General features: G+C 56.1%; 1 protein-coding gene across 11 annotated transcripts in view; it reads left to right on the top strand.

Moving 5' to 3' along the window:
• The window catches only part of RERE (arginine-glutamic acid dipeptide repeats), a 432,591-nt gene extending 408,300 nt beyond the window's left edge, over window positions 1-24,291 (top strand). For 10 of the 11 annotated variants that reach the window (XM_082612291.1, XM_082612295.1, XM_082612298.1 and 7 more), the window contains 11 exons: window positions 13,631-13,793; window positions 14,686-14,778; window positions 15,296-15,495; window positions 16,298-16,459; window positions 16,847-16,960; window positions 17,228-18,546; window positions 18,642-18,864; window positions 19,130-19,853; window positions 20,443-20,589; window positions 21,073-21,253; window positions 21,583-24,291. In XM_082612291.1, coding sequence (XP_082468417.1) covers window positions 13,631-13,793; window positions 14,686-14,778; window positions 15,296-15,495; window positions 16,298-16,459; window positions 16,847-16,960; window positions 17,228-18,546; window positions 18,642-18,864; window positions 19,130-19,853; window positions 20,443-20,589; window positions 21,073-21,253; window positions 21,583-21,616 — 3,360 coding nt within the window. In that variant the 3' untranslated portion in view covers window positions 21,617-24,291. The remainder of the gene's footprint in view (window positions 1-13,630; window positions 13,794-14,685; window positions 14,779-15,295; window positions 15,496-16,297; window positions 16,460-16,846; window positions 16,961-17,227; window positions 18,547-18,641; window positions 18,865-19,129; window positions 19,854-20,442; window positions 20,590-21,072; window positions 21,254-21,582) is intronic. The other variant, XM_082612297.1, reaches the window with a different exon arrangement.
• The last annotated feature ends 2,506 nt before the right edge of the window (window positions 24,292-26,797 follow it).

Below are 26,797 nucleotides of genomic sequence, written 5' to 3'. Positions count from 1 at the left end.
CACGTGGCTAGTCCTGGGGGCTGGGAGGAGCTCAGCACTAGGCCTGCTGGCTCCTAAAGCCCGTGTGTTGCGTTACTGGTTTCTAGGTTAGATTCTGGCTCATTGTACCGTTTCGGTTTGTGCTGAACATAGGTTAATGGGTGCAGGCGAGAAGTGGTCATTTGTGGCAGAAGGTGGTGACCTGGGATACGCGGTTCCAGTTTGGCCACACTGGTGAGGTTTCTGGCATTACCAGGGCTCGAGTGTGTGCCTGTGGCTCCCAGGGATGGGCATGGCCAGCCCACGGGTACAGCGAGTTCATCCCTTAGGCCAGTGTAAGCATTTGAACCATTCAGATCCCTGTTGCTTCTTGAATACAATTGTACTCTTTAGCCAGTGCAGCTCAATTCTGCTTTTTTTTTTTTTTTCTGAGTCAGAATTTTTAAAAATATTTAATGCTTTTGCTGTTTCTAGAAATGCCGAGTTTGCTTGCTCTCTCTTTCTTAGGACTTCGTGTTTCGTTTGTGACTGTGATACAGTTATTTTCCAGTCAGGCAAAAGAACAGGCATTGTAGCTGCTACCACCACTGGGACTTTTTGGTTTGTTTCAGTGTCATGACCAACAGTTCAGTATCTTTTACAATAGGCCAAGCACTGTCCGAAGTGTTTCGTATGCATCAACTCTTCTTAATGTCACAGTTCAATGAGTGAGGTGCTGTTCTCCATTTTTAAAATGGGGACCAGGGCCTGAGGGATGTCTCTTTGGCAGTCCTGCTCTCTGCCCCGGCTCTGGCTGCTTTCTCAGCGGAGTAGGGCCCGGTGGCCATGGGCTCAAGCCCGAAGTCGCCTCACAGAGAAACGTCTACCTTTCTGTTCTCCTTCACTGCAGAGGGTTTTGACTTCTTTGGGGAAGTGAAGCAGAACTGGATAAAGGCCGTTTCTGAGGCTTTCTGCAACTGGAAAAGAAACTCTTTAAGATTTTAAAGCTCTTGAATTAATGAAAAGTTTCTTGACTTTTTAGCGTCGTTTCTGGGACTCAGGTTTAGGTAATAAGAATGCAGAGCTCATCTGTCAGTGTCCTCCCTTTGTGTCACTTTTTGTTACAAAAGCCCAGTGCCCAAGAGTGACCTTTTAACAACACGTGGGGCACGAGGGAAAAATTATTTCCCAAGAGTGGGCCAAGAACACCTTGACGTCTCGGGCCGGTCTCAACATAAAGTCGGGAGTGGTTTGGGGGACTTCCCTGGCGGTCCAGTGGATAAGACTCCACGCTTCCAATGCACGGGACGCAGGTCTGATCCCTGGTCGGGGAACTAAGATCCCACATGCCGCGAGGCGTGGCTAAAAAAAAAAGGGGGGGGAGTGGTCCAGGTATCCCCCGGGAGCACCCCTCACCTCTTCCTGCCACACCTCATATCAGTCCAGGGGAGAGGGGGTAGCTAGAGTGGGGTGAGTGCAGCCACCCAGGATGGCAACATTGGTGATTTGTCTCCAGAATGAGATTGTGGGATTTTGATGCACACATAAGGCGTGCTGATTATAAGTTTGCACCATGTCACCCAAGAGGGAAGAGATCCCAGTCAGCCCTAGAGAGTCGTCCCTACCATACAGTTTATTTCAGAGATCTGGCTCCATCCAGCGTTTTAAAGACGTGGGTTAGATGGCCAAGGAAGCTTCCAGCTCCCCTCTGGGCCGTCAGCCCCACGGTGGCAGCGTGATCTTCCCGAGCCCCTTCGGGCTGGGGATGCTGCCAAGGGAGCCTAAGGGACCCCTGAGAGGACTGACCCACCCGTGCGCCCTCACAGGCTCTGCACCCGCAGCGGCCTCCCGCGGGGGCCAGCCCCCCAGCCCCCGACGGGGAGCCCTGAGGAGGCTTAGATAGGAACCTGGGTGGGCCGGCGGCGCGGGGAGCCCTCCGAGCCCACACCCCACGGGCTGTGGCGAGGGATCCACAAGTTCTTTTCGTAAACTACAGCCCAGAGCCCTGGTGGGTCGCATGCGTGTGTTCTGAGCTATAGCGAGCGCGTTCGTGTGAGTCACCTGCACGATGCTCGGAGACCCCCTGGAACCCGGAGCAGCTGTGGTCACGGAGCCCAGCACACCTGCTCGTCCTGGGAGCGCAGACTGAGTGACCTTTCCTTCCTCCGATGGCAGCCTTGTGGGGGGTGGCACAGGCTGTTTCCTGGGGGGCCTCGGGGGGGCGGGTGCTTCCCTCATGTTCTGCCGGCAGCCATCTGTCCATCCTGTGGTCCCCTTTCTTCCCACCTCGTCCGCCCAGGTGAGCTAAGTCTCCTGCACCCCAGGCATCTGTGAGGTGTTCCAGACTTGGGCTGCTTCTCCTGGGTCGTAGTGAAGGCGGTGATGAGGAAACCCATGTGGAAATCTGCCACCCAGAGCTTCTAGGATCAGCTGGGCGACGTGGCCCCCACTGGTAGGGCCTGCGTGGCCGGTTATCTCACCGCTTTCCCACGCTGCTGCTCCTCTTTGCTACTCTCTTTACCCCGCCAAGCAAACTCTGATGTCCTCCGCCTCCCCTGCTGGCGATCTTCTCACAGCTGGAGGAGTTTGAGGTCCCCTCACTTCCTCTCCTAGGAGCTCACCATGAAGGAACAGGCACAGGAAATGGGGGGGTCACCTCAGCCGGAGCAGCTTGTGTGTAGAGAGCTGCTGACCCCTCGGCCTCCTCCTTCATGTTCTTTTGTGCTAAAAGCTGCCGTGAAGCAACTGCTGGCCACGTGTGAGAGACAGGAGCACAGAGAAGCACAGGTTTGGTTTGCAAGCTTGTCTGGATTTTTCGAAGATCTTTGCCTTAGGTTAAATCCAAAATTCAAGTGAAAGACATGACACGTTTCGCGTCTGGGATGCTGTACTGTAACTGTGTTTTTGTGCTTTGAAGAGCAACCTTTGCTTCTGTTCCTTTTATTAAACAAATGTGATAGAAGGACACAATTAAATACCCCTTTCCCTCCTTTCTTTGTAATGAGGAAGTCTATCCTTTATTTCGAAATTCGACTTGCAGAAATTGATTGCACTTGGTAACTTGCTGCGCGTCCCTGAGCAGCATAAAATGGACGAAGCAGTGTTGCTGCAGTAACTGCTCCCGTTCCCTGGCAGTCACTACAGGTTTTCCAGTACAAACACATTGCTCCTGACTGTCCTTTCTGAGCTCAAAAATGGCTTTCCCTCCAGCCCCGTTACGCAGTCATCACCTCGGGAAATGCACAGATATAACTGATGCTCCCTTTAAAACATCCTGTAGCATGCCACCCCCTCCCATCCTTCATCTTTTGTCCCATTCCTGTCATTAAATGTTACATTGCCAATGTATATTTTATAGGGTGACCCTGGCGGATGTCACTTTGATACTGTGCAGGGATAATAAGATTGCACAGACAATGAAAGGCCGATAAATAGAAAAATGTTTACGAGACGGAGAATGGCGGTTTTAACAGTTTTATGGCTTTCTTTTTCCCCTCTCTCTTCTCCCCCTTTGCTGGTAGAATTGTGGTTTTGTTACAGGAACTAGAAAACATTAAGAAGCGTGATGTGGTGATGGACCCAGTGGCCGTGAAATCCCAGTTGCCCTGTTGCTGAACTCCAATAAAGTGAATTCAGGAAATAATGAAGTATTCAGCTTGTGGGAAAGAAAACTGATTTCAGTGAATGAATTCTTGAGGTTTGGGAGGCCCTACAGAGAAAACGAGACTCCTGGTGTTGACGTTATTATATTTAAAATGTTAACAGTCTGTATTTAAACAAACACTCCAGTAAAACCAAAATTAAGCCCCCCCCCCCCAGTGGGCGCTTCTGCGGGGATCCGTGTTAAGCGAAGGCGGTTGGTCACGTGCTGTGCCAGAGGCTGGTGTGGGCCCCGCACGTGGCTGGAGCCCTTCAGTTCCGGCTGGGCTTTAGACCAATTCGTGATGGTCTTGATCTGTGTCTTCAAATGAGTCACTTCCAGATCTATTACTTACGTTTTGTTACTGTCGTTGTTTTTGGTGAAGTGGCAGAACCTTCTTGCGGGCGCTCAGTTGGTGGTTTAATGGAGCCGCCTGGGGAGGAAGCAGCAAGAGTGGAGGCTCAGGAGCTCCCCGCAGCGGCCCATGAGTCACAGTTGGAAGTCGCTCCTTTAATTAGATGCCTCTAGCTCGAAGTAGTTTGGAAGGATGCCCTGTAGCATGTGCAGAAGTCTTTTCTTGAGGGGCTCTACAGGATCTAAATTCTCAAGCTTCCTCGGGGAAGGAAGAGTCACTGCTTTGGGGTGAAGAGGTGTGTGAAGGCCCTTTGCTCGGCACAGGTCTGTGACATTTGTAGCCTAGAGTGAGAAGTGGGCAGAGGGCTTCTGTAACGGGAGCCCCTGGACGGCCCGAGGCGTGGCGAGCAGGTCAGGAGGGTGCCCATGGCATTGGCCACCAGAGTCCGTCCAGTCTTGTCCCTGGTGTCTGTTCTTGGTATGGGAAGTAGGACGTGTTTCTCTGGGCTTGTGCATAATTCTCATTGTGCACTCGTGCCTACCAAATGTGTGTGTGACCTTGGTCCCCCCAAGAGTTGCTTCGGGCGGGTGCGGTTCTGTAATTCATGGGTGGGGTGGTGGAGGAGGGGTGTGTTTCTCCCTGAGGTGGGAAGGCCAGCTGCCCGTTGTGATCAGGGATGCACAGGGCTCTTCTGTGCTCTTCAGCCACCACTATCCAGGCTCCAGATAGCGGGTTTAAGATACTATAGAAATGAACTCTGTAGATCAAAGATAACCCGAATTTGAGCCTCTGACTTGCTGTTTCCCCTTACTTCATAGCAGAGTGGTTACGAACAGAAGACTCTGGAGCCAGACCCCCAGGGCTGCCAGCTGAAGCTATGACCTCTTCTCCCTGTGGCTTGGTTGTTTCATTTGTAAAGCAGGGGTAATGAAGATATGAGGGTACTATGAAGATTAAATATATTAAAGTATGGAAAGTGCATATTTATAGTGCTTAGCTATTGTTATTATAGGTTTTATAGCCCAGTAAAAGGTGGTTTGTTGGTTTGTAAATAAAGCTACTGGTGAGGAAGTGGTGGCGTTGGATTCCTAAGCCCACCCTCCCGCCAGCCCTGACGCCCACCTTTAGAGCAGCTGCTTCCAAGTGACCACGCACGCGCAAGGATTCAGTTTTCACTGCCCTGTGGGAAATGAAAAATAAGAACAATGTAGTCATTTTGCGTAACACTAAATATCAAATTAAGGAACCCTTATTTGGAGATTGTCTATTTCTTTTCTGAAATAATGGTGAGATCAGGCAGTTATTTTCGGTGACCTTACTTGGCAAAATAAAAAGTTGGCAATCTTGCTTCCATTTCTCAAAAGTTTTACCCTTTTAGTGTTTGTTTCCGTTGAATTTTAGTTCTCAAGAAATACTCATTCCATCAGATGTTTAATGAATACTCATTATATTCAAGATGTTGCCCTAGACCTCTGGGGTGGGTCCCACAGATGAGGTGGACATCGACTTGGGGAGCTGGACAAGCTCATTCATGGTTGCAGTCGAGGGAGAGCCTGTGTGTACAGCACGGAGGAGTGAGACGACATTGCGATGGCTTCGTGGTTGGGGAGACGGGTGAAGGAGGGCTTCGAGGAGAAGACGACATCTGGGGTGGCCGGAGCCCTGAGTGGTGAGGACTTGGACCGGACGTCAAGGAGACAGAGTAGTGAGCCGTTCATGGGGCTGCGTCCTGCCAGCAGCAGGAAAGCACCGGGGAACGGTGAACTGGCCGTCGTGTTTGGCATCAGCCAGAGACCATGAGAGGTGGGGAATGCAGTCAAAAGGTCTTCTGGGGACAGAGGGAAAGGCCTGGAGGAAGCGGCGAAGCAGCTGGGCATTTGTTCTGTAGGCCTCGAGGAGCCTTCGGTGATTCAGAGAGGAAAGTTGACGCGGTCAGAGCTGTGCTTTGGGAGGACTGATCTAGTCTCTGTGTGGGAGGGGACAAGCCAGCCCAGGACCGCAGGTCTGGACATCCGCGAGAAGGTGTGGGACCAGAGGTAGGATCTGCAGGTGGCCGAGGTCAGCAGCTAAAGAAGTGTAGAGCTTAGGAAATCTCAGTACAATTTTGAGTTTAAAAAACCCAGATCTATTCCCATTCCTTCACAATGTTCACATGTAGTGGTGGTAATTGTTTAAAAAGAAAAGAAAAGAAAAGCATTTTTTCTTTCCTCTACCCTGCACAATTGAGATTTTAAACAGGGGCAGCAGAGTGCCTGGTTCAGGAATATCTCTGAGTGTCTTCACATGGCCTTGTCGTTTTAACCAGTTACACCCAGGAGGCCTTCCCGGACTTCCAAAGTCTTGCCTTTCCTCCCTTCCCTTTGTCTCTCCAGGAAAGGAGCCGGATGTGGGTAAAGAGGGTAAGGAGGGTCCGGAGCCTGCCCCGAAGCAGGATACCCCCTCGCGTGGGGCTTCCTCCCGCGTGGCCCGCTAGGTCAGGAGGCTGTGGTTTTCTGCTGCGCGCCTTCAAGCATGTCATCGTCCTCCCAAATGCACTCCGAGACCACAGAGGTGGTATTTAACGATTAGCAGCCGAGCCAGCTGGCTGGGGGCTCCTTTAGCGATTAGGGGATTCGGTTGGTTAACAAAAGAAGGAGCCCAGGGCAGCATTGCTTTAATTACCAGAGTTGTTGCTGGAAGACAACCAGTTGCCTGCTGGAAAAAGATCTGTAAAGGTGGCTGCCCCTAAAGACAGTGGACGGTTCTACCCAGTGCCCGGCTTCTCACCTCAGATGTTCTAAACAGTTGTCAGATTCAGCCCCTGAATCCTCAGGGAGTGAAGGGAACAAATGACTTGCCTGGGAGTCTGTGCCAGGAAATTTAACTGACTTGCTTCACTACCCTTGAATTAGTAGTTTTTGCCAAGAAACAATGCAGCTGTAATTCCCAGGCAGAGGTGGCCATGGAAATCAGAGGGCCTGAGCTCGGCTCTGGTTAGAGCAGCTCTTCCCAGGAGACACGTGCCAGGCAGGCTTCCTAGCACCAGCTCTGGTGGCCACGGTGTCATTTCCGGGGGCCCTGGGTTGGGGAATGAAGCAGCTCGAAGCAACTCTGTGCCATGTTTCCTTCTCCCTCCTGCCCCACTGGGTTTGGGGCCTTATTTCATAACTACTCATTGCTTCCTGGACCTTCTCCCTGGAAAAACACACTTTTTTTTTTTTTTTTTAAAGCTTTAGATCTCTCCATAGTGGTGGGTTTCTTCACCCGTTTTACCTGGACCACCAAAGAAGGAGCCAGATGGCGACTGAAGGGCATTCTTCAAACAGAAGTTTTAGCAGAGGAACACCACTCTGATGCTAATTGGCCATCGGCATGCTGACTTAAGGCGTTGTGTGGAGGTCACTTAGCGGTGCTTGCTCCACAAGTTAAAATACTCATTTAGCGTCTGAACAGTTAATAATACGTCTTAGAGAAATAAGATAATTTCTTCTGAATGCCTACTTTCTAACCCCTGCAGTGGGGTGTGTCAGTTGCGTGTGAAGGTCAGTTGCCACTTCGTAGGGCCTGTCCACCACGTTGTCTGCTGACTGTGGTAGGTGGCCTTGAAGTGCCTGTAAAATAGCTTCAGAAGAAACCGTGTTTTATAATGCCATCATCATGAGCAGCTCCAGGCCTGCCGCTCCATCCCATCTCTTCTGTTGTCCCCCCAGCCCTCCCCCACTTAGTAGGCAGTGTTTGGCCAGGAGAGGAGGGTGCCTGTTGAAACTTTGGTAAAGGAGAAGTCCCTTTCCCCTCACCAGCAGAAAGGGCACTTGTGGGCGCCCCCCACTGGGTACCTCCTGAGGCTGGTGCCGGGCACTGAGTACGGTGCAGGGACCGGGTTCAGTTACCCACCTGCCTCCCTGCGTGTTCCGGAAGCAGGAGACTGGTTTCCAGGGCCTTGCTTAGTACAGCTTAACAGAAGACCAGTGGGCATCGTTGTCTTCTGCCAGTTCACAGAACCGTGTTGTCAGAATGGAAGAGAAAGGAACACCGTTGTGTACCCTGAATGCAGAGCGAGGTGTGCGTGTACAGGGTTATTTACAAAAGACGGAGGCCTCCCTTGGCTTGTAAAGAGAGGACCTGATCGTAGATGGCAACCCTGGACTCCGTGTGTGGGCGGGGGTCCCTGGACCTCATCTTCCACCGCCTTGGAGGGTTGAGACTTCTGTGTGATGGTTATAGCAGTAATAATTATGTGACAGTTGCAGCCAATGGGACTCAGTCTTAGCTGTACCCTTAGGCTTCAGTAATGGGATCAAAATAATCGACTGCCTGTTCCTGCCTCCGCACTAGCCTCCCAGAGGGCCCGTGTCTGGGGAGTTCGTGCTGGGCTGCGGGGAGAGAACCCGGGGCGTGGGGAGCTTGCTCTGTGATGGTCCTGGGGACAGACGTGCTCCCTGACGACGAACCTTTGATACTTGAAGTGCCTACAGCGCCTTCCTCTTCAACAGTCTCTTCTATGCTTTCATTTCCCCAAGGTCCCTTAGAGAGAAGACATGTAGCTCATCTTAACTTCAGAGAAAGAAATTATCTTGTTTTTTTAATTGAAGTCGAGTTGATTTACAATGTTGTGCCCATCTCTGCTGGACAGCAAAGTGACCCAGTTACACACATGCAGACATTCTTTTTTTTTAATATTCTTTTCCATTATGCTTCACCACAGGATAGTGAGTATAGCCCCTGTGCTATACAGTAGGACCTTGTTGTTTATCCATTCTTTATTTTAATATATATATTTTATTTGTTTGTTTGTTTGTGTGTTTTTGACCGCGTTGGGCCTTCGTTGCTGCGCGCTGGCTTTCTCTGGGAGATGACGTCAGCCCCTTCCTTTGCTTCTTTGCCCAGGCACTAAACCAGTTTAGTTCCTTGAGCCTGTGCAGTTCTGCCCCGAGACGCGAGGCGTGTTGACTGTGAGACCTTGTTGCGGGATGAGGTTCGAGCACTGGGGACAAAATGATCGTTACAGGCCATTCGTGTCGACAGCGTTTATGCCTCTGTGTGCGCTTGCAACGCAAGCAGGAGCTCATTTGCAGGGCTGCCTTTGTGGAGCTGCCTTTTGATCAGTGATTGCCTGTGTTAATGTTTCAGTAAGCTATTGATTTCTGCGACAGCTTTTGTTCCCTGAATTTATGTGCAGTGGGTCTCCACAGCACACGCTATGCATGTTTGATTAAAGTTCAATTGACTTCATTCCTGGTGAGGCCTCGAGCTGCTTCGCTCCCTATTTGTAGAACGAAAGCTTTCCCCGACATATTCTTTTGTTTGTGCTCATGACCTAGCCACCCATGCAGTCACCAATATACTGTTTCTAATCCTCCTAGATTTGCTCCATTCCAATGTTTAATCCCTTCCTAGACATTACAGTGGTTGAGAGGCAGCTGATAAAACCTGGTCTGGATTTTTTTCTTTTTCTTTTGTAGTCAACTCATTGATGTATGGTGTGCTTACCATATAGATCATAAAAATGCACCCACTTGAAGTGCACAAGTTCAGTGAGTGTTGACAGCTGTATACATCCATGTAATACACATCCATGTAACACCACCACCGTCGATGTATAGAACCAGCCCCATCACCCCAGAAGATCTCTGTTGCCTACCCCTCATGCTCCAGACTCCAGGCGACCACTCATTTGTCTTTTCTGGAATGGAATCACACAGTCTGGATGCACCCTTTGGTGTTTGGCTGCTTTCATTCAACATGATGTCTTTGAGATTCATCCATTGGTTGTATCCCTCAGTAGTTTGTTCCTTTTCACTGCCAAGTGGTATTCTTGTGAGTGGGTGTACCGTAATATGTTCATCCGTTTTCCCGTTGAGGGGCTGTTTGACTTGTTCCGGTTTTTGGCTATGAAGAGTAAAGTTTAATGAACACTTGTATAAAAGTCTTCGTGTGCACATATGTTTTTATTCCTTTGGGGTAAATACCTCGGAGTCGAATCATTTGCTAGGTCGTATGGTACCTATTTGGCTTTCTAAGAACTGCCAAACGGTTTTACAAAGTGCTTTGACCATTTTACATTTCCACCAGCAGTGTATGAGATTTCTCGTCACTCCCCTATCTTCCTGAATTTTGAAATTTATATTCTTTCATTTTAATGTCAACAGTCCTTCAGACTTGGTCATTTTGATCCTTGGTACTCAGATGGTGGAATCTGTTCTGGGCTCCTTGTTTAAAAGCTGTTTCTATTTTATTTTATTTTATATCTGGCTGCGTTGGGTCTTCGTTGCTGTGCGCGGGCTTTCTCTAGTTGTGGCGAGCGGAGGCTACTTTTCGTTGCAGTGTGCGGGCTTCTCATTGCACCGGCTTTTCTTGTTGCGGAGCGCAGGCTTCAGTAGTTGTGGCGTGCAGGCTCAGTAGTTGTGGCGCACGGGCTTAGTTGCTCTGCAGCATGTGGGATCTTCCCGAACCAGGGCTCGAACCCGTGTCCCCTGCATTGGCAGGCAGATTCTTAACCACTGCGCCACCAGGGAAGTCCCCATGCCATCTTTTGATACCATTTGAAACTCCTTCAGAACATTCACGTGTGAGACATAGAAAGGATCCCTCATAACCGTGTGAGTCAGTAGCGCACACGGACCAGGGCTGTGCAGAAACGTCAGGGCGGCTCTTGTTCACAGCCTTCACATCAGACCGAGGTGTGACAGAGACGCTGGTGGTCGTGCCTCCCCTCCAGGTTTCTCGCCCATTTTTGTTTCCTTCCACCATCCGAGGCCTCTGTCACCCTTGACCCCTAAAACAGCTTCAGCTATAGGTGGAGGTGGGAGGAACAGGAACCACTTTGGATTTCCTCATTCTTTTTTCCAGCCCTGGGATTGGGCCATGGTTTACTGCACCAGCTGCCCTTTTGAACTGATGAAGCGCGCCACTCTGACACAGTGTTTGAAGGGTGACACTGACCTGCCTTGGCTTCTGTTCTGTGTTTTCTCGTAGGAAAACCAGAGCCAGGTCACTTATATGTCAGCACAGGTCTCTTAATCCCCTAGTGGATTTATGAGTTTGAGCCTGCCAACAGCAAAAGATGAGTATAGATAAATGACTTTCCAAGTCAGGAAGGTAGGAAGTAAAGAGGCAGAAGCGAGAGGTTTCTTAGATCGAGACCTTAGGGGCTCAGGATACTCCACTCACCATGGGGACCATCATACAGCCTGCATTTGTGGTCTGACATGTAATAGACAAGGTAGGAATCCAAGGGCAATTCCTACATTTTCCCTTGTTGTTCAGTTACCATCTCATGGAACTGAAAAGGGGGTGGGAAGTGTCCTTGGTGGCTGGTTCCTGGCCTCCTCGGCCTGGGGTCGTGCTTCATCTCTTAAAACACTGGCAGTCCCTAGCGTTTCGTTCAGTGGTGCTTGGAAAGACTAAAGCACAGCCACAGCTCCAAGAGATACAGGCTGTAGCCTTGTGGGAGCTGGTCAGGAGTCCTTGAATCACAGATCCTTTAAGGGTCTGATGACAGCTGTGGTTCTGTGTCTTAGAAAATGCACAGAGATGGGACTTCCCGGGTGGCGCAGCGGTTAAGAATCCGCCTGCCAATGCAGGGGACACGGGTTCGAGCCCTGGTCCAGGCAGAGCCCATGTGCCGCCGAGCAGCTAAGCCCGTGCGCCACAACTCCTGAGCCTGCGCTCTAGAGCCCGCGAGCCACAACTGCTGGAGCCCATGCTCTGCAACAAGAGAAGCCACCGCAATGAGAAGCCCGTGTACCGCAACGAAGAGTAGCCTCCGCTCGGCGCAACTAGAGAAAGCCCGCACGCAGCAACAAAGACTCAATGCAGCCAAAAAGAAAAAAAAAATGCAGAAAGAATCCAGCTCTCTGGAGATAAAAATAGAATCTGGGCAATAAAATAAAGTCTAACCTTTTTTTCCTCAAAAAAAAAGAAAAAAAAGAATCCAGCTCTCAGTAGCGAGTACTCAGCACACGTGCGTCACCTGCTTTGCGGAAGCCATTTCCCCACCTCAGATCCGCCCACTCCTCTCCCAGCTTACTTGCCGTTGGGTTCCCAGGCTGTTCCTTCTGGGGGTGTGTTCATTGAAACCTCATCTGACTGGGCACTCCACCAGCCCCAGGAGTTCATTGTGTGGTACCTGTGCTTCTCTGTCTCTTTCAGTCTCGTCAACACTGGTCTTTCCAGCTAGACCTCAGGTCCCTGGAGGACAGGATCTTCGCTTCTCTTTTGTGGCCCCTCCATTCACAAGGCAGAGAGCCTTCTGTGAGGCAGGGTGGGCTCTGGCCAAGTAGCTCCCACCTTCGGATGCGGGGCGCACCACCACACACCCTCTGCCTCCCCCCTGCCAGGGACACGTCCCAAGATACCGTCTGTCAGGTTAACTGACTTTCTACAGTATTGATTTAATTAGGGAAGATCAGTGTGATTGAGGCTGTCTTACTGTTTTAACTGGTTTTTTAAAAAATAAATTTATTTATTTAATTTATTTATTTTTGGCTGCATTGGGTCTTCATTGCTGCACGCAGGCTTTCTCTAGTTGTGGTGAGCAGGGGCTACTCTTCATTGCAGTGCACGGGCTTCTCATTGCCGTGGCTTCTCTTGTTGTGGAGCATGGGCTCTAGAGCGCAGGCTCAGTAGTTGTGGCGCACAGGCTTAGTTGGTCTGCGGCACGTGGGATCTTCCCGGACCAGGGCTGGCACCTGTGTCCCCTGCATTGGCAGGCAGATTCTCTTAACCACTGCACCACCAGGGAAGTCTGTTTTAACTGTTTTTTAAACATTCCAAGTAGAGGCACTTTATCTTGGGGTGTTTGTTTTAAGAAAACAGTCTTTTGTCAGCCAGGGTTAGTGGAACACACCATACGACCATCCCCCCCCCACCCCCCCGTGTGTGTACACGTATGGCGTGCCCGTTGAGCCCCTTGGGGCTGGGAGTGCCAAAAACACTTTTTTTTTTCAAGTTGCACTTGGACTCATGTCCACTTGCTGTTTTGTTTAGAAAGATGTCTTGCCTCCCTTTCTTTTGGGCCATGCATGAAACGAGGAGCTCCTTTGGCCTGAAACACTGACCTCGTGACATGTGGCCTTTCATCTCCACCCAGCGCCACTGTGTGCTGTGTCCACTCTTAACCTTTCTCGCCAGGCCCCGGTCTCGCCTTCAGCACCCAGTGCCAGCTGGTCCGGGGTGGGCATTCGGCTGTAGAGCATTTGCCTGGGTTTGGGGTCTGTTCTTCCTGACCTCCCTCCTGGCCTCGGTCCCTGCCACCTCAGTCGTTTGCTTTGGTTTCTGGAATAGTCGAACTGGCCGGATATTTCTGTGTCGCCCCTGTGTGGATCCACTGAAACGCTGTGAAGAGATCATCCTCTGTGTGTACACCCATGCACACACACACACACACACACACAGCTGGAGGGCAGGGATCTTCCTTTCTGTCAGAGATGTATTGATGAACCTCCAGTGCTTAGAATATTGGCGGCGTCTGCACGTAGTGGGCACCCAGCAGGTAGCTGCTGAGCAAATGAACGTTCCTGATGTCTAGAAGTTAACGCTCCAAGGGGCTGGCCCCAGTGGCCCGGCAGCTCTGCAGGTGTGTCTTGAGGGAGCGCAGGCCTCCGGACAGCTTTCGTAAAGCCAGCCTCTGCTCACGGCGCAAGAGGCAGTGCTGGGACGAGCGTGCTTCCCTCCCAGCCGGCCCTTCTTTCATGCAGGGAGAACTGATCACCTTCTACTACTACTGGAAGAAAACCCCGGAAGCAGCCAGCTCCCGAGCTCACCGCAGGCACCGCAGGCAGGCCGTGTTCAGGAGGATTAAGACCCGCACTGCATCCACGCCCGTCAACACGCCCTCCAGACCCCCGTCCAGTGAATTCTGTAAGTGGGGGCTTTGCCTACGCAGCCACATGTCCCAGCTGTGGGTGGGCCTGCTTTCATAGGCATCCCTGGCACAGGTCTCGTGTGTGTGGGGCGGGGAGGTACAAAGCCTGACCTAAGCGTCTCACTGACTCGGGGGATTTGGTAGGGAGAGTTTTACAAACTATTCGTACATTTAGATTTTCCTTAAACTCAACATCATCTTTTACAAAAATATAAGCCTTGGCCTTGGCCTGAGGCGTTATTGATGACTTCAGAGGACGTTTTCCCTTAGCCGATGGTGTACTGCACTCGTATTGGGTGCAGTACGGTCAGATTAACGTTTTCTTCTTTTTCCTGCTACTTTATTGTGATTCTCCTCTTGGTCCCCTGTGACTTGCAATCTGATACGACAGTGAAGCCCACACCTTCTTAACCTCTGAAAACTAGAGTAGTGCCCTGGGGTTCTGCCCTGGCTCAGGGCCCTCAGCCTGAGGGCCGCTTATGTTGCTCACGCAAACAAGAAATAATCCCATAGGGCCGGAGGGGCTAGGGCTTGATGGAGAGGGAACTCCTCAGGATGTCAGGGAGGGCGTCGCAGGTGCACTTTGCCCTGTTCACGTCCACCAGCTGTGGGCATCAGTGCCAGCCACCCCGGGATTGAGGGGTGACAGCAGGCCCCCCGCGGAGTGGCAGGGCAGACCCTCGGGTACCACCCCTCGTACACGAGTTCTTCGTTCTGACGACTGGCCCTGAGAAATCCAGAGTGGTCCTTTGTGAACAGTGCCCCACCCAGCCTGCTGGGCCACGCTGACTGTTGGCTCAGAGCCTGGGGCAGGTCAGAGGTGACGGGTGGTCTTGGCCCAGCATGATGGTGTCTCCCCCCACCCCCTTGTGTGCGCATCATGCCCAGTGGACCTGAGTTCAGCCAGTGAGGATGACTTCGACAGTGAGGACAGCGAGCAGGAGCTGAAGGGCTACGCCTGCCGCCACTGCTTCAGCACCAGTAAGTGGGGCGTGGTGGGCAGGGGGCTCTGCGCTGGAACGGCCAGGCTCGGGCACTTCCGGTTCTGCACGTTTGGGGAATCGAATCGGAGGCCCGTCTGGGCAGTCAGTGACTTGACATTCGCATTGTCTTCAGGGTTACTTAGGAAGTTGAAGATCTTTGTTTTACTTGACTCTCCTGTTAGCGTTCAGGATGGAGTGCCGCCCAGTGGGTAGGACAGGCTTGTTCGAGGTCGGGGCCTGTGTTCCCTGGGAGCCTGCTGCCAGCTCTTCCTGGGTCTCCTGAGATGAGGCGTGGGTGGTGGGTAGTCCTGAAGTCCTCTCCCTTCCAGGGGGAGAGCAGGGCGACACTAGTACCTCTGTGGTCTGGGTGACTCGTGTTTGTCCAAGCTCAGCGCTACATGGTTCTCGTGACACTGGGGTCAGCTGAGCCCATGGAAGGGCCTCCCTGCTCCGATGTCTGTCCCCAGGGGCCTGGTTGTTGAGGTTGGCACCCCCGCCCCTCTTCCCTCGCACAGCCTCCAAAGACTGGCACCACGGGGGCCGGGAGAACATCCTGCTCTGTACAGACTGCCGCATTCACTTCAAGAAATACGGCGAGCTACCCCCCATCGAGAAGCCCGTGGACCCCCCACCATTTATGTTCAAACCTGTGAAAGAGGAAGACGATGGGCCCAGTGGGAAACATAGCATGAGGACACGGCGGAGTCGTGGCTCGGTGAGTCCCCGTGGCCAGGCAGCCAGACCGCTTCTCCAGGTTCCTAGCAGGCTGGGGGCTTGCGCCCATCAGAGGGAGGATGGTAGGTGTGTTTCATTTCGGGTAGAGAAACAGACCCCCCGAAGGTGAAATGATTTGCCCGAAGGCATTAATTAGCTTTTTGCCTGTGGGGCTGGGAAGAGCCCTCTGTTCTCTCCCTCCCTTGCATCTTCCTTGGGGAGCTGGTAGACCAGTGTGAATTGCTGTACCCCTGTCTCTTCTGAGCCCCCATGGCTTTGCAGAAACATGCCGAAGGCCTGGTGGTTTTAGGAGCTGAGCTGCATTATTTGACTGCTCATCTCTTTGGGTCACTTCCGTCCTGTCAGGTGAAATCAGCAAGTGTGTGTGTTTGGATCTGGTGGGAGGGGCGGGCAGTTAACGCGGAGCAAACAGAAAGGGTGAGGTGACTTCAGGTGTAACTGTCCCTCGGGGAACTCGCGGAGTAGGGCTGCCCTCCCGACTTCTGCCCTCGGGCAGGCTCGCCTCATTCGGGACAGTCCCTGGAGACAAGCGCTTCGGGTGTGAGCTGAGAATCGCCCTCTTTTCCACGTAAACCCGCCCGTTCACCCCCTCCTTTCTTCGCCCCGTGGCGACCCCCGTGCAGCCAGGGACAGCCAGGGGTCCCCTTGGTTGGCCAGGGGCTGGGATTTGCCGCGAGGCTGTTGGCGGACCTGCTCTGGAGGCCCCCGCCTGGGAGCGGGGCTCAGGTGGCCGGTGTGGGAAGTGGGGCCCAGCCTCACCAGCCTCCGGTTGGGGTGGGCAGATGTCTACACTGCGCGGCGGTCGGAAGAAGCAGCCAGCCAGCCCTGATGGCCGCGCCTCGCCCATCAGTGAAGACGTCCGCTCCAGCGGCCGGCACTCCCCCGGCGCTGCCAGCACCTCGAGCAGCGACAGTAAAGCAGGGACGGTGAAGAAGTCGGTGACGGTGAGGCGCTGGGCCGCCCGCCCCTTGGGCCCCGGGCTGCTTGAGGCGGCGCTCAGCTTCCCCGCGTGCCTCAGTCACTCGTGGAGCCTCCTGGGCACCATCAGTGCCTTGGCCTGGGGCCTGGGGAACGGGGGTCCATGCAGTTCCCAGCACAGACCTTTGGGGGCCACCTCTGCCTCGAGTCCCCGTCCCCAGATACTTGTTCCTTCCTGGGCCCACTGGCCTCTTCCAGAGCTTACTTGTTTGGGGGGATGGAGCGTGGCGGGCGGGGGGCCAGGTGTCAGCAAGCAGTTGACACACACACACACACCCGCACCCCCCCTCCCCGAGGCTGCCGGCCCATCCTCCCTCAGCCTGAGTCTCCTTTTGTGGGCTTTCCTGCCTCAGAAGGTGAAGGAGGAAGCCTCGTCCCCTCTCAAGAGCACCAAGCGCCAGCGGGAGAAGGTGGCCTCTGATACGGATGAGGCCGACAGGACCAGCTCCAAGAAGACAAAAACCCAGGTGAGATTTGTGGCTGAGCCACGCTGACTACAGCTGGAAGCTAATGTCCCTTGAGAAGCCCCAGCCCAGATTCTCGCTGGGCGGAGGTCGTGTCCCGTCTCCCAGGGAGGGGCCTAGAGAGCGGCCCCCGAGACTGGCCGGGTCCAGGCAGGACCCGTGGTCCCCGGAGCCGCGCGTGCTGCCTCATCTGCCAAACCTCACCGTGCGGCAGGGCAGAGGGCGCCCCAGCTCCCCCTAGAGCGTCCGCCCTCCTCTCTCTGGCCCTAGGAGATCAGTCGGCCCAACTCGCCGTCCGAAGGCGAGGGAGAGAGCTCGGACAGCCGCAGCGTCAATGATGAGGGCAGCAGTGACCCCAAAGACATCGACCAGGACAATCGTAGCACGTCCCCCAGCATCCCCAGCCCCCAGGACAACGAGAGCGACTCCGACTCCTCGGCCCAGCAGCAGATGCTGCAGGCCCAGCCCCCGGCCTTGCAGGCTCCCAGTGGGGCCGCTCCAGCTCCCTCGTCGGCCGCGGCAGGGACTGCCCAGCCACCCACGCCAGGGCCCACGCCCACCGCCACCGCCCCGTCGCAGGGCTCCCCGTCGACCTCCCAGCCCCCCACCCAGCCGCAGGCGTCCTCGGCTCCCGCTCCCCACGCCCACGTCCAGCAGGCGCCCGCCCTGCACCCACAGCAGCTGCCCTCACCGCACCCCCCGCTGCAGCCGCTGACCGGGCCGGCCGGTGCCACCCCCGGCCCGCCCCACCCCCAGCCCCCCCTGCACGGTCAGGGCCCGCCCGGCCCTCACGGCCTCCAGGCTGGGCCGCTGCTGCAGCACCCAGGCCCCCCGCAGCCCTTCGGCCTCCCTCCGCAGGCCTCCCAGGCGGCGGCCCACCCTCACGCCTCTTTGCAGCCGCCCGCCTCTCAGTCGGCGTTGCAGCCCCCGCAGCCCCCTCGGGAGCAGCCCCTGCCACCCGCGCCCTTGGCCATGCCCCACATCAAGCCCCCGCCCACCACACCCATCCCCCAGTTGCCGGCGCCCCAGGCCCACAAGCACACGCCTCACCTCTCGGGGCCCTCGCCCTTCTCCATGAACGCCAACCTCCCGCCCCCTCCGGCCCTGAAGCCCCTGAGCTCCCTGTCCACGCACCACCCGCCCTCGGCCCACCCCCCTCCCCTGCAGCTCATGCCCCAGAGCCAGCCTCTGCCCTCCTCCCCGGCCCAGCCCCCCGTGCTGACCCAGAGCCAGAGCCTGGCCCCTGCCTCCCACCCCCCCGCGGGCCTCCACCAGGTGCCCCCCCAGCCCCCGTTCGCCCAGCACCCCTTTGCCCCTGCGGCCCCTCCTCCCATCACCCCTCCGACTTGCCCCTCCACCTCCACCCCCCCGGCGGGGCCTGGCCCCTCGGCCCAGCCGCCCTGCTCTGCCCCCGTCGCTGCGGGAGGCAGCGTAGCTGGGGGGGCAGCCTGCCCGCTGCCCACCGTCCAGGTCAAGGAAGAGGCCCTGGACGAAGCTGAGGAGCCCGAGAGCCCCCCTCCCCCACCTCGGAGCCCGTCCCCTGAGCCCACTGTGGTGGATACCCCCAGCCACGCCAGCCAGTCCGCCAGGTATTGGTCCCCGGGAACCAGGCACGTCTGAGGCAGGGATAGCTGGGCATCTGGGGCCTCGGCAGGGACCCCAGTGAGACCCGGGGCTTTTTTAGGTTCTACAAACACCTGGACCGGGGTTACAACTCGTGTGCGCGGACAGACCTGTACTTCATGCCTCTGGCGGGGTCCAAGCTGGCCAAGAAGAGGGAGGAGGCCATCGAGAAGGCCAAGCGGGAGGCCGAGCAGAAGGCGCGAGAGGAGCGGGAGCGGGAGAAGGAGAAAGAGAAGGAGCGCGAGCGGGAGCGCGAGCGGGAGCGGGAGGCGGAGCGAGCGGCCGTGAGTCGGCGGGCAGCCTGCCCTGCGCGGAGGGCTCCCGAGGGCCGGGCCCCGCGCTCGCTTCGCGGGTGGGCCCTCTCGGCAGCCACCCGCGTTGCCTCTGTGTCCCAGATACGCGGACCCATCCGGGCCCCGGGTGCCCCGCCACTGCAGGGCCTGGACCTCGGCTGGGCCGGGTCCGGGGCTGGGTCTGGGGCACGGGGGGACCCAGTTGGCTGGGCCGGCGGCTGGGCGCGCCCAGCCCTCACGGCCTCTTTTTCTTTAGCAGAAGGCGTCCAGCTCGGCGCACGAAGGCCGCCTCGGCGACCCCCAGCTCGGTGGTCCCGGCCACATGCGGCCCTCCTTCGAGCCCCCGCCCACCACCATCGCGGCCGTGCCCCCGTACATCGGGCCCGACACGCCGGCCCTCCGGACTCTGAGCGAGTACGCCCGGCCCCACGTCATGTCGCCCACCAACCGTAACCACCCCTTCTACGTGCCCCTCAACCCCACCGACCCGCTGCTGGCCTACCACATGCCCGGCCTCTACAACGTCGACCCCACCATCCGCGAGCGGGAGCTCCGGGAACGCGAGATCCGGGAGCGCGAGATCCGGGAGCGCGAGCTGCGGGAGCGGATGAAGCCGGGCTTCGAGGTGAAGCCCCCGGAGCTGGACCCACTGCACCCGGCCGCCAACCCCATGGAGCACTTCGCCCGGCACGGCGCCCTCACCATCCCCCCCGCCGCCGGCCCCCACCCTTTCGCGTCTTTCCACCCTGGCCTGAACCCCTTGGAGAGGGAGAGACTGGCCCTGGCGGGCCCCCAGCTGCGGCCCGAAATGAGCTACCCGGACAGACTGGCGGCCGAGCGCATCCACGCCGAGCGCATGGCCTCGCTGACCAGCGACCCCCTGGCGCGGCTGCAGATGTTCAACGTGACCCCGCACCACCACCAGCACTCCCACATCCACTCGCACCTCCACCTCCACCAGCAGGACCCCCTCCACCAAGGTGGGGCTCCCGGGAGCCAAGGGCGGAGGACATGCGGGGCCGCGGCCGGGAGGCCTGTGGAGGGCGGGGCTTAGTGGGCCCCCGTCCGGCAGCGCCTGCCCTGCTGGCTGCCTTCGGGTCCTGTGGGTGAAGGGCCCGGGAGGCAGCCCTGGGGAGGGTGCCAGGCCAGCCGAGCTGGGAGGGGGGCCGCTGGCTGGGGCAGGGCTGGAGCGGCCCTGGGGTTCCTGTGGACCTGAAGGCACGGGAGGGCCTGGGGCAGTCGGCCGGGCGGGATCTGCTGATCCAGGGTCCTGGGCGAAACGAGGTTGGGGAGGCTTTGCCTGTGGGCGCACTGAGAAGGAGGGGGGAGGGGGAGGAAAGCCGTGGCCAGCTCTTCACTTTGCGGCTCTCCAGAGCTCCGCTGTAGGGACGGGGAGGCCGCGGAGGGCGACAGCTACTTTGGGTCGGGGTTGCTGGCGGCCCTGGTGACCAGAAGCCAGCCGTGGAGAGGAGCAGGTCCCTGGGAGTTGCCGCCAACGAGGGCAAACGGCGAGAGGCGCCCCCCAGAGCCCTGCGCCGCCTGCATGTGCACCTCTGCCCCTTTTCCTAGGTTCAGCAGGCCCAGTTCACCCGCTGGTTGACCCCCTGACCGCTGGCCCGCACCTGGCTCGCTTTCCCTACCCCCCTGGCACCCTCCCCAGCCCTCTGCTTGGACAGCCCCCCCATGAGCACGAGATGCTTCGCCATCCAGTTTTTGGTAAGAGCGCGCCTGGGGAAGGGGTGGGGTCCAGGGCAGAGCTGGGGGGGGTGGTCTGCCGCAGCGTCCCCGTTCGTTCATGTATTCGTGTATTCAGCACATACCTCTTGAGTGTTGGGAGGCTCCTTGGGAACAAGGCAGGCAGACTCCTGTCCCCAGGGAGCCGGGGGTCAGGGGTATAAACGTTTATCAGGAGCCGGGACGATGGTGGGCAGGGAAGAGATAGCGGAGTGCCGAACTCAGAGGAGGGCTGAGGGCAGGCCTCTGTGAGGACCGGTCAGTAGGCTGAGGAGGACGGGGCCCAGGGCCAGGGGGTCCGGGAGCCGCACTTCTCTCTTGCGGGTGGGCGGGGGCTCTGCTCCGGTGCTGCCTGCCGGTGAGGTGGCTTCTTGCCCGTCCCCTTGGGAGGCTCCCTCCTGACCTGAGCTCCTTGCCGGCCTCATCCTGGCCTTTCTGTCTCAGAGGCTGTTCTGTGTTTGGCAGGCACCCCCTACCCCCGAGACCTGCCTGGGGCCATCCCACCCCCCATGTCGGCGGCCCACCAGCTGCAGGCCATGCACGCCCAGTCGGCAGAGCTGCAGAGACTGGCCATGGAGCAGCAGTGGCTGCACGGACACCCGCACATGCATGGTGGCCACCTCCCAAGTCAGGAAGATTATTACAGGTGAGGTGGGAGGGGCTGTGAGGGAGGCCAGGCTCCCACCTCCCCGACCTGTGGGGTCCCCGACCCCCTCCCGCCCCTCCCGGCTGCACCCACCCTCCGCGCCCCCCCCCCCCCCCGTGTCGACAAGCGCCAGACTCTTCCCCCTCGCCCCACCCCCACCCCCACCCCGGCCTCTTGGGCCCGCTGTGAAGCCGTCTTGAGGAGGGGAGACAGGGTGGGGGTCAGCGGTGTGGAGGCTGCCCCGGGCATCTGGGCCCTCCAGCTGCAGGCCTACCCAGGCCTGACGCTGATAACTTTTTCCTTTTTTTTTTCCCACCCCCTCTTTCCAGTCGACTGAAGAAGGAAGGTGACAAGCAGTTATAAGTTATTTATTTGTTAACGCTGGCTGTGGAAACCCCAATTCTTGGGGGAGAAACAGGACTTTTTACATACAATAGGAGCTGCAAAAGCAAAAAGAATATCTTCTAAAGATTTCTTTATATATTTAAAACCCCACAACTAAAAACGTATCAGCATACTAGTGTTCGTTTGTAGAGAGGATTCCTTGAGACTGGTTTGGGTCTCCCTGCATGACAGTCCCCCAGAAACTTAGTGAGGCCTGGACTGGACTGAACATTCAGAAAACTCCCCTGCAATCTTGGGGTTTGGCTTTAGTTTTCTTTTCCTTCCTTGATTTCTTCAGTAGGTGCTAGAATCCAGTTCACACCCTTCACTGTGCGTGCAGACACACTCAGCCGCGTGTGTTCCAAAACCCACAAGGTTTGCAGATAGGCAGCGTATGAGTTTGGAATCCAAGAGCTGTAATTTTTAAAAAATCTTTTATTTTAATACATTGTAGGAAATCTTCATAATTTGAGGAAGTTCTGCGCATGGCTTTTTACGTCTGTAAATAAATTTTAGAACAGCCTTTTTTTTCTTCCACAAACTACTATTCTGATCTATTTTTTCCAGCCATGTCACTAATTGTGAATTCCTACCAGCTGTTGACAGAATACAGAGTTGATTTTTTAATAAAAAGTTATATATAATTATCCCTTTAATTAAAGGGAACAGATGGGCGTTACTAGTTACAAACGGGCAAAAGCTTGGGACTAGGTTTGGGCACAGCAGGGAGCAGCCAGGGGTTTGCAGGGACAGTGTTACAAACCGTTTCTTTGTTGTGCTGCTTTGGTTTTCACTTCTGTCTGTTCCCAGCTTGTGCTTTGCCAGCGGTGCAGACATCTGTTAGCTTGAACCTCTCATCTTGCACCAGGAGCATAGGAGTTAAATGTCCCCCATTCTGTCTCTGAGGGATCGAAAGCACATGTTTCTGTGTGTCTGATTGTAGATTTCCTTATAGATTTCTCTGCACACGCATTTGATTGTTCTGAATGAACTGCCTTTTTTAATACTTGGACAATTTCGTAAACAAAACATTTTAGAAAATCCAAGGAAACGATTCCCTGTAAGTCACTCAGCACATATGCTTGCCAAAGGGATCTGTTAGAAATCTGCTTTTTCGTGCGTGTCATCATTTGGATCTTCTTGTGGTGAGGCCAGGCCGTCCTTGCCCCGGCCCGAGGCTACTTTGGAGTGAGGGAGATCCCGGAGTTGGTCCGGCTGTGGGTGGTGGCCTGTGTGCTACCCCAGGAGCAGGGACCCACGTCGGACAGGGAGACACTTGGCGTCCAGCTCTTCCTCCTGGAAGCAGGACGGGGGTCACAGCCGTGGACGTGGAGTGAGAGGCAGCTCCACCTGGGGGCAAGTGGCCCAGAGAGCCCACCTCGGCTTTCTGAGTTGCCCCGTGCTGCACTTTCTCCAGAGCAGAGGGTGGGGAAGTTGGGAGGACGTTCTGCACCTGTTGATCACACTTTCTGCCAGGACGTGACCTTTTCTGTTCCTCCTCTCTCAGCCTCTCGGGGGCTCTCTCTGCCGTGGTGCACGGAGTTCCCGCCTGGGGGTCAGTGGATGTGGAGCGCGTCCAGGACCGGAGCCACAGAGGGGGCGGGACGAGAGGCTGGCGCTTTGACCCAGAAACCAGCAGGCGATAGCTCAGATTCAGGTTCCGGATTCACACTTGCCTCAGGGGCATTTCCAGTGTCCACTAAAGCCACGTTCGGTTTCTGTTGGGACAGATAGAGGATGGTTTTGTCTGTTGAAAATGTTCGTAGGTTTTTTCTTTCGTTTTCTCTCATTCCATTTCTGCCTTAACTTTAGCTCCTTGGGGGGAGGCAAGCTCAGATGAACACTTTGTCATCGCTTGAGTGGCCGCGTTGGCCAGGGGCGTTTGTGTCCCCGGGGCTAGTGACGTGCCATCAGGGCGGGCTCCGCTCTGCGGCCTCCGCGCCTCTGAGCCGGGCCCCTTCCTGCTGGACTCGGGCCGCTCCTGCTGCCCCGGCTCCTGCACGGAAGCCCCCGCCTGCTTTTCTCCCTTTGGGTGGAACGCGACGCCTCCCGCTCAGTTATCCTCCTTTCTCTCCTCTCTCTCTCTCTCTCTCTCTCTCTCTCTCTCTTTCTCTTTCTCTCGTCCATTTCCAAAGAAGAGAGAGAGCTGAAGTACTTGGAAGTCTGTACTTGAAAACTGTCTGAAGGCGTTTTCTCCTTAGGTTTTGGTTTTCTCCCCACGTCCCCAGGTGAAGCACTGAGATTCTTCCATTTAAAAACCCACAACCCGAAACCCTCACCTGGTCAACTGCAGCGTGTGTCGGAGGCCCCAGACCTTCACGGTGTCTTTGAAGCCCGACCCCTTGGTCTCCTTTTGGGTTTCCTCCGTTCGTTTGGAGTTGTTTTGCTTTTCCGTGTTTTATGTGTATCTTGTTCACTGTCGTCGGGTTGAGCTTCACTTCGCCGCGGCAGCAGCAGAGCGGAGTGTACATTCTGATTTGCTACGTTTATATATATCTTGAAGCTAAATGTATATATGAGTAGTTTGCCATGAGATAACACAGTGTAAACAGAGTAGACACCCAGAAATTGTGACTTCTGTGTTCTCTCCATTTGAGTATTTTGTAATTTTTTTGAAATATTTGTGGACATAAATAAAAACAAGCTACACTACAGCGGCTGTGTGTTCTCCGGTGGACTGCGTCTCATCCCTGCGGTGGGCGGGGGAGGCGTATTGGCCGTTGTCCTGACCTGGGTCCCCCCGGGTGTGGAGGGGCAGGGGGATGGTTTGGTTCTCTGCGTTGCCAACACACTGCTTACCCTCCAAAACAGCTTCCAGAGAGCCCCGTCTGCACCGTCTGGGGGGACGGGCTCTCTGGCGGGTACACCGCCCTCGGGGGGAGGCTTCAACCTGCTGACTCGGGACAGTCAGGATGTGCAGTGGCTCCCCAGGCAGTGGGCATTCAGTGCCCATCCGTGGGCATGGATGAGTGGGCATTCATCAGCGGGGGTGACGGCGTTGGGACCAGAACACCCCCTCCTCACTCCTCCCCCTGCCGTTCGTCCCGCACCTCTAATTTGTGGGCACCCTCCAAGGCGCGTGGGCCTGTGGCTCCTGCTTCTCTGCTGAGGAGAGGTCTGAGCCACCAGCCAGGACAGTGGCCTCCCGCCCCTGGCCGTGCCTCCTGCCTGTCCCCTCTCTGCCTCTCGCCGAGGCCTGCCGGTACCCCCAGCCCGCCTTCAGCAGCTGGAGGTGCCCTCCAGGTTGAGGATGCCTCCAAGCCCCATGGGGGAATCTTGCCCAGTGACAGCGCCCCGGGTCACCTGCAGGGTGTGCGTGTGGCCACGAGGGGGCAGCAGTCACCAGGTTGGGTTCGGGGCGTTTCCTGAAGCTTCAAGACTGTCGTTGGAAGTTTATATGCCCGCCTCTGTATCTGGGATCTGGCTGTGATGATTGGAGCATGAGCAACCCCGAGTGCTCATTGTTAGTAAACGGCCCTCAAACCAGCCGGGGTCCGACCGCCTTGTGGCGAAGGCCTCGGGAACGGCACGTGTCGGGCACCACCTAATTTAGGGCATGAGAAAGCTTTGCCAACCAGAAGGGCCCAGGTGGCATACCCGTCAATGGCCCTAGAGACACTTCCGTGCCTTCCAACAGCAGGAGCCCTGCTGGGCAGTTTGGGTAGCTGGGGGAACAAAGTGAGGGCCCTGCAGGCGCCATGGGCGGCACACGTGACTGTCGTCATGGGTCACGGATGAGAAGGTGGGATGGGGCAGCGGGGTGAGTGGGTGGAATCCAGGTGCCACCTCTGCTGGTCTCTTTTTTTCTTTTTTTAAATTTTTAGTGGAATATGGTTGCTTCACGATGTTGTATTAGTTTCTGCCGTACAGCAAAGTGAATCTGCTGTGCATATACATACCTCCCCTCTTATTTGGATTTCCTTCGCATTTAGGTCACCACAGAGCCCTGAATAGAGTTCCCTGAGCTGTACAGTAGGTCCTTACTAGTTTTCTGTGTTATACATGGTGTCAGTAGCGTATAGGGCTGTCTCGTATGTAGACCGTGCTCTTTATGAAGCTGAAGTTTTCAGTAGGTATAGATTTACAAAGCAGAAATTTAAAGGTTGAATGATAAGACATCAGTGTCTGTAAATGGAGACGTAGATTTATGCCTCAGAAAAGACCCTCATCAGAGCTGCACAGGTTGTAGTAGATTGTCAGGTGTGGACACCTGTGGCCATTGTCCCCACCCTGCCGTGCTCCCATTCAGAGGCAGAGGGCCTGCTGCAACGGACGAACCTGCCGGATTCGTGAGCCCGAGAGGAAGGGTCTGATGTCTCACAGCTGTGCCCCCAGCCAGGGTCTCGGCTCTGTTGCTGCCCAGACAAGCTGGCCCCTCCTGCCCCTTGGCCCTGTGGGTGGACGGACCCTCGGCCTGGGCACGGTGGCTCAGCCCCTCTGGTTCCCTGCAGCGTGGACTCAGAAAGTGGCACTTGGCAGGGCTGGGTTCACGGCTGCCATGTGGGTCCTTGTCCGTGGTAAGTTCAGGTGAATGGGGCACGTCACTTAGGCACCACCTGGGTAAGTCAAGGCCACTTATCTGCAGGGCGAGGATACACAGCAGAGAGATCAGCCATGACCTTCCGAGAAGACATCAAATTCCAGGGCTACGTGCACAGCTGTGCAATCGTGGACACAAAACAGCTGCTGAGGGTGGGCCAGGGCCACGTGCTTCTGCCTGGACACACTCGGGCACCCTGCATCCGAGCCGCGAGCCCTTTGCCAACCTCAGGCCTGACGATCCCTGCTCTGCCCACACGGCCAGACCCAGGGAGGTGGGAGGGCACCAACACGGACCCCCGATACCACCCTCAGCCTCTCCCAGCTAACCCGGTCGCTGCAGGCATGTTCCTGAACTCAGAGCTATGGAACCAAAACAGGACCGGTTACCCAGACACCCGGGGTCAAGCGAAGGGGCCCCAAGACCAGTGCGTGGGTCTGTCCTGCACTGGAGCCCTGAGCAGGTCCTTCCCAGGGGCCTGTGGGGACACTGAGGGATGGGGGCCCTCGGCCTCCCTGCCCCCTCCCAGGGAGGGTCAGCCAGATGAGCCTAGGGGGTAGGCAGCCGCTGCATGTGGCCGTCCAGCTGGGCTCGTTGCGGCTACAGGCTCGAGTGGGCCG

Source organism: Mesoplodon mirus (assembly GCF_964341445.2).
Source record: "Mesoplodon mirus genome assembly, chromosome: 3".
Taxonomy (NCBI): Eukaryota; Metazoa; Chordata; class Mammalia; order Artiodactyla; family Ziphiidae; genus Mesoplodon; species Mesoplodon mirus.
Note: the sequence above shows the minus strand (reverse complement) of the source record. Positions and strands in the feature narration are given on the sequence as shown.